The following is an 11312-nucleotide window of genomic DNA, read 5'->3' on the forward strand; positions in this document are numbered from 1 at the left end:
GCACCCTTGACCCCTGTTAGAGCTGATGAAAGGACACCAGTGCTGGTGGATACAGCCTGTCTGAGCTCTCTCCTGGAATAAACTGCACCCCAAAAATACCTGGGAGTCCAAAATTGGCCAGATGAATCCAGGCTGTAAAAGGCTTATGCTTGCATAATCACAGTTATGTTGAAAAATCAAGGTGGAACACTCTACAGTGGTTCCCAAGATGATTTTAGGGAATTTTCTGCACTCCAGACTGACTTGCACCAGGTGCTGCCTGTATATTGTACCTCAGGCTGTGTGGCTGAGCCCTCTGAGCTGGCACAGACACCACAGAGCTGGATCTGCTCACTACAAACTCGGTGTCAAAGCACACTTAGGGAGCTGCTGTGCACACTGAGCCATGGCCTGTAGAAACTGATTGATTTATTTGCTCTTCTTCAATACAAATGGGTAAATCTGACCTGTCCTTGCTGGTCTAGGGGTGTGCTGTGCTTCCAACAAATTCCCAGTAAGAGGCTCAAAGGTGCTGATGAGTGTGGCTTTGAAGACTGGTGAGAGATTTCAGAGTGGCTCCTGGTCACAAAGCTGCAATCCCCCAGCACTCCTGCTGGGCAAAGCACTCTTGGTCCTCATGGTTCCATTGTTTGAAAAATTAAGATTTATTTTGAATATATTTAGAAGGGCTACAGGTCAAAAGGGCTGAGAAACATGTTGAAAAGTGGCAGGAGTTGGTTTGGGTTTAAGCCACAATAATTCATTAATTAATGAATTAATCAAATGACCACAGCTGCTGAATAATTATGGAAAAATATATTTTGCGGAGAAAAAAACCCACAAACCTTCCCTGGGGGCTCTTGGTGTTGATAAGCATGTTACAAATATCTCTATTCTTCTGAGCAGTATGATTAAAAAAACCCAGCTACTGTAGTGTGAAATATGGAGAGCAAATCCAGGAGGGATAAGGCTTGATTAGGTTGCTGCTTAGTGAGCAGTTTGGTTTTTATTACATTTTCCTATTTTTAATTAAGTGGGAAGGTAATAGATGGATAGTATTTACATACACCCAACAGACTATAACGTTCTCATCTTGGCATGAGAGGATCTGCTGCATCCCCAGAATTTCCTCTTTTTAGGTAGAACACATGGGTAATATAAACCTAGTCCAGAGAAAAACATTTCCTCTTGATCTGTTGATATTTTCAATAAATAATATTTTGGCCTCCAAACAGAAATTGTAGAATAGTTTTCTTGAAGAGGACCCTAAAAGCTGTAATGAAAAATATCTTTGTTTGTTACCTCCTGCTGCATGCAAATAGGATTTTTCTGCTGCATGTGAAGAATGGGTTTCTTTTGAGAAGTGGTGTTGCTTTTCCTTTCCTATAGCTTCTGTCCTCATTCAGCTTTTATTGGGATAGGCAAAGAAAATGTGGGCAGGTACCTGGGAACTGAATTCCTCAAGGAATTCAAAACCAAACCAGTAAAGCCAGAGCAGTGCTAGCAAGTAAACTCAGAGGTTTAAATAGTTGTTGGTTGTTTTGGTTTGTTGGTTTTTTGGTTTTCTTTTAATTTTCTCGCCAGCTCTTGGAAGAGATGTTGGTTCTTGGTAGGAATTATGTCCCTGATAAATTTAAGCCTAAAGAAATCATATTTTGCTATGCTTTTTTGTCTTCTTGTCTTTTGAGGGAAGCAAGAAGTCTTTGTTGGTGACGCTGAGTTTCACCTTGCTTCTGACAATATAAATGAAAACTAACCAGTGAGACTTTTCTCACACCCAAAACAAATAGAACAAAAGCCTTCTCTCCTGACAGGGCAGAGGCAAGCACTGGAAAATTCTGCTCATCTGGGAAACATTTCAGAATATGATGAGCAACAAAAGTAGGGGAGAAATATTTTGCAGCTGTAGCTATAGCAAGAACAGCCGCTGCCATTTCTGACTTTTGTTGTCTGTTGAGCTACTGTAAAAAAGCAGTATTTTTATCACTGGCATCAGGAATATCTTCATCTTGAGACTCATATGAAAGAAAACAAACCACATCTTCAGATAACTGCTTCCTGTGTTATTGTAAGCATCTGCTGTTGCTGCTCTCAATTACGATTTCATCATTTCAGGTCTTTGTTGAGAATTTTAGAAGGCAGAGTTGGTATTTTAAGGTGCTTTAGGCCATATGAGCCCATTTCCTTAGAAACACCTCAGAGAAACTGGGAATATTTTCATGGCTCATTGCTATAATACATTCGGTATAAATCCCTCCTGCTGAAGAGCACAGCAAAAACGAGGCAACATATTAAATGTAGATCAAGTTAAATAATGTTTCTACTGTTTTGAAGTAGGAAAAACAGGATCACAGGAAGATGCCTGGGAAGGCCCAACCTAGATTGCTGAGGAGTGACTCCCTCAAGCACCGAGGCAGAAGGAATGAGTAATTTTGTCAATAAAAATGGAGGATATGAATAGCTGGGGGCTGGCTTGAGAATAAGGCCATTTCCCAGTGATTTATGAAGTGTCTACACATTTGTCATGGCAGTCCCTGGGGCACAGGCTGGCAGCCATTCCTCCCAGCCCCAAATTGTTGGTTGTTCCTCAACCCTGCTCTGGTTGAGGACCACGTGTGCCACTCCCAGCCTGTGCCTGGACAAGCTGGGGGTGTCAGGTGAAATATGCAGAAGGAAAAGTTCTGCAAATTGATGGCAGAGCTCTCTGCTCTTCTGCTCGCTGTAGAAAATGGATGGCAGAGCTCTCTGCTCTATTGCTCATGTAGAAAATGGTTATTTTCCATCATGAGCTCCGTGCAGACTGCACTGTCCTGTAGTGCAGCTGGAAGAGGAGAGGGCTGGCAGGGGAGGCTGCCTTCCTGCTGATGCCTTGAGTTTTATCTCTCATGTATTTCAGACTCTGTGCTGCCCAGGGGTGCAGCTCTGAGCTCACACTCAGGGTCACTCAGCTCTTCACAGAGTAGGGACACAAAACAAATCCTTCTCCTGCTGCACACCAAGGACAACTTTCAGGCCTAAAACATAAAAATGTAATACCTGGTGACCATTTGTCCATTTTGTGACCATTTTGGTTCCACCTTGAGTGTAGCCCTGGTCAGACCCTCTCGTGCCCAAGGTGTACCCTAGAGGCCTCTCAATAAATCTCTGCTTTATTCTCTAGCTCTGATCAGTCTCTGTTCCAGCTCAGCCTGCCCAAGGCATCACTAGGGCTGAAGAGGCCGTGAGTTAATGATTTCTAACACCTCTTTGGCTGTGGGTTGCTCTGCTGGGAGCTCTCTTTGTTGTCTGGGCAGTCTCTCCCTCAGCTGTGCTGCTGTAGGATTTTCCTGCTGCAGACAGGCAGTAAAACCTTCAGGGGTGCTAAGGCAAACCTGCTGAGTGAGCCACAAGTCAAGAAAACCAGAAATCCACAGAGCACAAAGACAATGTTTCTTTAACATGAGATCAGGATGGCAATCCCAGGGATCAGGAGTTTGTTTCCACATGGTATTCCAGCTGTCCAGACAAGGTGTTAGCTGAATAAACCAGACAGCAAAGACAAGCCTGGAGAGCTGCATTTGGACCTGAGCTCTTTATCATGGCTTCAGTGGCACAAAGTTATCCCAGAAAGACAATTCCTGCATCTTCTCCTGCTAGGATGAATTCTAATAGATGAGAAATGATATTAAATGCCTCTACTCTTTGGTGAGGTCCTGATTCCCACAGCTAAGCTGTTTCTGGTGAAAGCCACTTTGGATATATTCCTGATACATTCCTGATATATTCCTACTCTCTGTAGGAGAGCTCTGTTGTTTAAATTGTTCACACAGACCTGTATTTATCCAGTGCAGAAAACAAACTCAGGCCAGCATTATTTGCTAGTTTTGCCATATTATTTATATAATGTGTGGGTCTTCTAAACTTTCCTTGTGATTCCTGAATAATACTGTTTTGCTAACAAAACTCCCCAGCTATAGATGTAGGCAAAACTGCCCTACTAATGTAAAAATAATCATCCTTGCAAGAAGTTTTCCAGTGGGAAAAGCCTTCCTGCCAGTGTAAATACCTTCACAAAGTCGTTTCTGCTGTTCTTGCCACAGTGGCGTAATTTGCAAGTCTTGAGCTCCCCTGTAGGAGATTTAGTTTTCTGCTGTGGGAGAATTCAGAGCTCTAAAAGAGGTTTCTGTCTCCTTCCTTCAAGCAATTTTTACAACTCTGTCTCCTATCTTTCTTGCTTTCCTGGTACCTGCACATTTTACCCATCTTTGAGGATCTCTTATGGGCTGTCTGTGTGTTGCATTAGCTGGGACTTTATAGAAACACTGTTAAAGTGTTTTGTTCTGCCAGGAGCAAAAAGAGTTAGCAAAAAACTGTATAGAAATTGTGATAGAGTCAGGAGAAATACCCTTCAAAAATGTCACTATTAATCTAGTAGTCCTGGTAAAATCAATTTTTCTTAAGGCTCCTATTTCTTATAGTTATCTCTACTCCTTTAAAGCAGTGAAGAGTCATCTCTATCCCATTCAAATTAAATAAACTCCTTTGCTTTCTGTTTTTCTTTGCCTTCATACACAGGGCAGTCTGTCATGTCCTGTTCTACTGATTATCTGCTAAGAGAGAGTTTTCTTTTCAGAGGATTGCCAAAGTCCTATGAAATGTGTGAATAGCCAGAGAAAGACATCTAGTGTGAGAAAGCCAAGACACTTTTAGAAAGGTCAACAAAAATATTGTCTCCTTGATTGCTGATGTAAGTAGATTTTTGTTTCAAATCCACTCTTTGCTTGGTGTTTCTGTGTGCCTTTGATGAGTCTTAAATCTGAGTATCAGTTACTCTGAGGATTTACAATCCTTCTGTAAGAGGAAGGAATTTATAGGTAAGACACAGAGGCAGAGAGACTGCAGACAACAAATCACTTACAGAAACAAGAAAAGAGCTGAGGAGCCTGTCTCCTGCAGGTACCTGGGGGTTTATTTGTTTGGGATTTTCCTATGTAGCAAAAATTGATGTTTAAGTCCTTGAGCCTCAGGAACTCCCTGATTCTCCCAACTATACATAAAAATGCTAATCCAAAAGAAATGACAAAACATAGTTCGTAATAATCCCTCCTTTTTCCTTTTTCCTTTTTCCTTTTTCCTTTTTCCTTTTTCCTTTTTCCTTTTTCCTTTTTCCTTTTTCCTTTTTCCTTTTTCCTTTTTCCTTTTCCTTTTTCCTTTTTCCTTTTTCCTTTTTCCTTTTTCCTTTTTCCCTTTTCCTTTTTCCTTTTTCCTTTTTCCTTTTTCCTTTCTCCTTTCTCCTTTCTCCTTTCTCCTTTCTCCTTTCTCCTTTCTCCTTTCTCCTTTCTCCTTTCTCCTTTCTCCTTTTTCCCTTTTCCTCTCTATTTCTAGTAAAGCAAATTGTTCAAGTTTTGGTGGAACAAATGTGTTCTCAGAGAGAAGCTGCACCATTATTTTTAAAAGCTCTCAGCCATAGCAGTGATGAATTTTCTTCTTTCATCATTTGATCCAGGACATTCTCCCTGCATGTCATGGCTTATGGAGGCAGGAAATTTGCTGCTCCCCATGAAGTTCTCTGCAGGCTCTCTCTGTCTGCTGCTGTGATGCCTCTTTGGGCTTCCTCCTCCTTTTTTTGCCTCCCAGAAAAAAAAAATTAACATTTGCCACGATTATTCTGGTTCAGCATCTTCAATTTTAAAATCAGTTAAATATCAAAGTGAACCACGGTATCTCTCCATCTTTGAGCTCAGGTGAAGGCGCCCTAAATTCTGGGCACTGCCAGTAGCTGCTGGGGGAATTGCTGAGATCCAGGCTGTTATTGCAATTTACTGGGGCTGGGGAGAGCAGCTGTGCCCTGCTGAATTCCCTGAAAATTCTGGTGTCAAGGCCTGGGGTCACTGAGCTCCATGGGAGTCCCACATTCATGGGGAGAGTGTGAATCCACTGGTGCCCTACCCAGGCCAAGCATTTTGAGGTCTCCTAACATCACACTGAGCTTCCTTACATGTTTTTCATGTTGTGTTCTCTTTAAGAACATGTAAATATTAATGAATTTTGGTGAAATCCGTGTGGGAACCCTATCCCCTTTCTCAGTGCACATTTAACTACTAAAGAAGACTGGTTTAATGCTGAATTCTTCTTGTGTTTAATATTTTAGACAACAATTGCATGTATTTTTTAAAATGTGTGAGTTCCATCTCTACACAGAGCTCTTTCATCTAATTCTGCTGAAAATGTGAGACAGCTGCAATTTACTGTAAATGAAGATGGATGTGGAAACCCATTCACCTTTATAATGCCAGGTAGGAATTTACCTCGAGGAATTTAGCACCTTTTGGAAAAACAAACAAAACCCCCACACCAAGCTGGTGACAATGACTTGCCAGCTAAACAGAAATATTGGACAAGTCAAGGCTGATGGTTCACACTGCCCAGAAAATGACCTTTGCTGTGGCTGCTGCCCTTTGGCTGGGAACAGTTAAATGAAAAGCAGAGTATTTTTGTGAAGATGCAGCTGTCCTGCCAGTGTATGAAGTGTCAGATCTGCAAAGCCCTGCCTTCAGCAGCAGCTCTGTTTTCCAAAATTTGCAGGGTTCAGTGACGCTCCTCCCTCCAGAAAATGTTATTTTGTGGTTGGTAATTTGGCTCCTGCTGGTGCAGCATTCCATCCAGGTGCTGCTAAAAATATGGCCCTTCATTTTCCTCTGGCAGGTTAGAATAGTAAGGAATATTTATAAGGTGTGTTTTTTCCTTTCCAGTTAAAATTTGCCACCCTTGAATAAAAAGAGGAATAGAGATATTTTTTTAAAATATGATGCTTAGTTTAGATTAATGCTGAATTTCCATCAGGCCTTGAACAGCTTGGTGAAAGCTTTCCTAAAAATAGCAATTATCTGGGGACTGCTTGCATCAGAGAGCTAATGGGTGGTTGAAAACTTGACACAAGAAATAAACTATAAATGTGATGGTTTTGTCACAGCCCCAGTGATTTTTGGCAAAACCTCCCATTGCTTAGTAGCTGGATGGTTTGCATCTGTTTTACTCCTGTGCTTTTAGAATAACTTGACAAAGCTGCTATTTCTCCCTGTAGAGAAAATGATTCTCACTGACACAACTTTAATTTTTTATATTGATTGAGCAAGTAGATATCCCTCTTTCCACAGAGCTGCCAGCCCGTGACTGCTGAGCAGAAATGAATCTACCCTGCTAAAACCTCTCAGTGAATTCAGATGTTTGCAGGTAACTGGACACCAAATCCCTGCAGGATGGCGATGCTAAAAGACAGAAATGCATTTTTTCAGGCACTGGTTTCCAAAGCTTTTCAAGGTATGTTTCTTTCTGATTGATCTCTGAGGGCCTAAATAATGGTTATGATTTCAAGATAATTTTTCATCTCAAACACTTCAGGACCTTTTTTTTGAATCCCATTGTGATCTGTAGTTTGACAAAATAATACTTTACAAAACAATCTCTTGGCGAGCAGCTTCTACCAGAGATTACTGTGATTGAGAAATAACCCCTTGACAATAGTTTATTAGTTTTTGAATTTCTCAAACCTTTTCCTCAGAGTAACCTAGAGCGCTGAGCATCACAATGATTGTAATACATAATTTAAGCTATTATTCTCGAAACTGAATGGGGATGCAGAATTCAGTAAGTCAGAAGAGGTTTAATTTTTTTAGTTTATTGAGGTAACACTGCTGCCTGCACGAAAGCTTTCTGTGCTGCAAAGGGAAGACAATTACATTCCTGAGGGGCACGGTAATTTGCAAGTGTATTCATTTGTAAAACAGAAACAAATGTCAAGCCTTGTACAGCAAAAAGGGCACGGCGCCTTCATAATGGGGCAAAAAATAATAAACCTTGTGGCTTGCTAATAACTTCATTTGTGTGCTTAAACGAGGCAAAAAGGAGGATTTTGCATGCAGTAGCCCTGTAAGAAATTGTAAAAACTTGGACTACACTGATGGAGAAGGCTTTGAACTCCTCTTGTCAAGTCCTCAGGATGATGCACTAGTGATAGAAATGTGAGGTACTAACACTAATAACACTAAAGGAATATTCTATTGGACATTTCACTGTGCAGCACAGGGCAGGTGACACATAATTCACTGAGGAATGTATTGATAGTAGCAGATAAAAGAATGTATTTGGGTTCAGGTTGTGCTGAGATTTATTTTCCCAAGATGGGAGTTTTGATATCTGTTCTCTCTCCATTTTGCCAGACAAAAATACCTAGTATGATCCTGGATAGTTGCTTTTTCCAAAGGGCTGCCTGGGTTCTGTGATAGAACATATTAAACTTCTTTTCTGCTGTGCAACTTTATGGCATTTTTTATTTCCTTAATGAGACCTCTTAAGGAAAGAACATCAATTTAAAAAATGGTACTTAATTCTATGATCTGTGTTGGAGCCTGCAAAGAAACATTAGGAAGGAGAGAGGAACACATTGTTGCAGAAAAGAGAATTTTCCAGCCCTTTGTGTGTGAATTACTTATCCCTGAGGGGTTGAAGGCACCTTCTAAGAAGTGAATGCCTTGTCTTGGACTTCTTGGCCTGGATTTGCAGAGCATTAAAATATATGCTAATTTAAGAAAAGCTAAGAAAATTGACCTTGGCACAAATTTTAAATGAAGCCTCTAATTCAGTTTGACAGGTTTTTTGAGATATCTGAGCCAACTTCTTGAAACTGCCAGACCCAATAGAGCTAAGTGGGAGCAGTGGAAGGGACGTGTGAATGCCCTTTAGATGATTGGTGCCCCAGTCTGGTCACCCAAAAAATGAGAGATAATATGTGTTTGAAAATGAGGACAAAACAAAAATTACCTAAGTCTAGGTAGGCTGACTGTAAATCCTACCTTTGTTTGGCCAGGAATTTTTAAGATCTCTATCCCAGAATACAGATCTGTATCCCTGCCATCTTACCCTCAAGCAGAAGACATTTGGGCTACTCAAAAGCAGAAAACTAATCTCACACTACGTGATCTGAAGAGCCAAATGCTGAAGCAAATTTATTTCAATGGCAGAATTCCCCTGGATTTCTGAGTGGGCAGAAATGTGCCTCAAAGTAACCCAGGACTTGACTGGGTGCTGCTTCTCTATTCTGCCATCTCAGATTTGTCCCAGCTTAAAATGACCAGAGAGAAGATATTTTTGTAGCAGACTTAGAGGCTGAGGCTCAGTATTTTAACTCTTGTGATTCCCATTGCTCCAACCATGCCATTGAGGCTTGGAATTTTGTGATTCCCATTGCCCCAGCCATGCCTCTGAGGTTTGAAATTTTAACTCTTGTGATTCCCATTGCCCCAGCCATGCCTCTGAGGTTTGAAATTTTAACTCTTGTGATTCCCATTGCCCCAGCCATGCCTCTGAGGTTTGAAATTTTAACTCTTGTGATTCCCATTGCCCCAGCCATGCCATTGAGGCTTGGAATTTTGTGATTCCCATTTCCCCAGCCATGCCTCTGAGGCTTGGAATTTTGTGATTCCCATTGCTCCAGCCATGCCACTGAGGCTTGGAATTTTGACTCTTATGATTCCCATTGCCCCAGCCATGCCATTGAGGCTTGGAATTTTGTGATTCCCATTGCCCCAGCCATGCCATTGAGGCTTGGAATTTTGTGTTTCCCATTGCCCCAGCCATGCCATTGAGGCTTGGAATTTTGTGATTCCCATTGCTCCAGCCACACCATTGAGGCTTGGAATTTTGTGATTCCCATTGCCCCAGCCATGCCATTGAGGCTTGGAATTTTGTGATTCCCATTGCCCCAGCCATGCCATTGAGGCTTGGAATTCTGTGATTCCCATTGCCCCAGCCATGCCATTGAGGCTTGGAATTTTAACTTTTGTGCTTCCCATTGCCCCAGCCATGCCATTGAGGCTTGGAATTCTGTGATTCCCATTGCTCCAGCCATGCCATTGAGGCTTGGAATTTTGTGATTCCCATTGCCCCAGCCATGCCATTGAGGCTTGGAATTTTGTGATTCCCATTGCCCCAGCCATGCCACTGAGGCTTGGAATTTTGTGATTCCCATTGCCCCAGCCATGCCATTCCCCCCAATCCCTGCAGGACCTACCCAGTGTGGGGTCGTACTCCCAGATGAACCTCTTGGTCAGGAAGCGCACCACGAGAGCTGCAGGGACAAAGAGATTTTGGGTGAGAAGGGCAGGACAGCAACTCAGCAGATTTATTTAAGGCTTTCCCAGCAAGGTTTTCCATGGGAGAGGACAGGCAGCAGCTCCCCTGGACTGAGAGCAGGAGGCAGCCTTGTGTATTGGGGCCCTTGAGGACCTGTCACTCTTTGTGCCCCACCTCACACTTTTTACGTGGGGGCAACAGAACAAAACAAAAAAAGAAGCAAAACCCCCCCCCACAAAAATCAACAAACAAACAACAACAAAAAAGCCCCCAAACCAACCAACAAAAAACCCCCAACCCTCCCCCCAAACCCCCAAAAACACACACAAAAAATCAACACCAAAAGCAAACCACAAAGAAACCCCCAAAACTTGTTGCAACATTAAAGTCACTTTTTTGGATGTTTTAGGTATCCTGTAACCAGTGGAAAAAGCGTTGGCGGTTTTGGAACCGGCTTTGACACCTCAAAATGAGGGGTTGATCAAAATAATTTTGTTCTTGAAAACTTGCCTTTGGATTGTAAGCCTTGTAAGGCAGAAGTAATTGGCTAAATAGCTTCCCTCTCTATTTTGACATGCCTTCCTTGTGACAGTTTAACTTCCACATTTTGCCTGCTTGAATAAAGCAAATTAAATATTTCAAACCAGTGGTCGACACATGCTATTAATCAATTTGCAGAAATAGAAAAAAAGGTTTAGGTTTTGGAGCAATGCACAGGTAGCGATTAGTTTCAGCTTATAGGCTAAGATCTTTCTACTTATGTTCTTGTATTTAATTTTTTCTATCCCCCCAAACCCTTTGAAAACAACTTACAGAGACTTTGAATATTCTTGAATTTAAAACTAAGAAGTGCTTTGAATTTGTAGTGGTGTAAATAAATAATTTACCACAGCAAACCATCCAAAATCCTTTCTGCAGATGAAGCCAGAGAGATCAGGCTCTGAGTGCAGCAGTTACAGCTACAGGAAAACTTCCCTTTCTCATCAGACCCATGTGATTGTTCCATTCTTTTGTTTGCAGGTGGACAATAAAATCCAGTCCTGATCCTTTTCAAAACTGAGGCCAGGAGAATGCTCTCCACCCCAGACCTTTATGCGCAACAGTAGGATAAGGCAAGAGTCAGCAGAATAAATCTAATGAATTAAGATTTGCTTAATCAGATAATCAGAATATTAGTTTTAAGAAGATTAACTATGCCTCATACTTGGAGGGGTAATAAGAAG

At 41.7% G+C, this 11312-nt stretch overlaps 1 protein-coding gene and 1 long non-coding RNA gene across 4 annotated transcripts in view; one reads left to right on the forward strand and one right to left on the reverse strand.

Moving 5' to 3' along the window:
- Positions 1-11312, reverse strand: part of RERG (RAS like estrogen regulated growth inhibitor) — an 82831-nt gene that overhangs the window by 4495 nt on the left and 67024 nt on the right. For all 3 annotated transcript variants that reach the window (XM_063395174.1, XM_063395172.1, XM_063395173.1), the window contains exon 3: positions 10028-10084. In XM_063395174.1, the coding sequence (XP_063251244.1) occupies positions 10028-10084 (57 nt within the window). The remainder of the gene's footprint in view (positions 1-10027; positions 10085-11312) is intronic.
- On the forward strand, positions 3433-11306 carry LOC134549540 (uncharacterized). Its single transcript, XR_010080128.1, has 3 exons — positions 3433-6254; positions 7116-7278; positions 11110-11306. It is a non-coding gene; the product is annotated as an uncharacterized LOC134549540 (long non-coding RNA).

Source organism: Prinia subflava, chromosome 4 (genome assembly GCF_021018805.1).
Source record: "Prinia subflava isolate CZ2003 ecotype Zambia chromosome 4, Cam_Psub_1.2, whole genome shotgun sequence".
In the NCBI taxonomy this organism is placed as follows: Eukaryota; Metazoa; Chordata; class Aves; order Passeriformes; family Cisticolidae; genus Prinia; species Prinia subflava.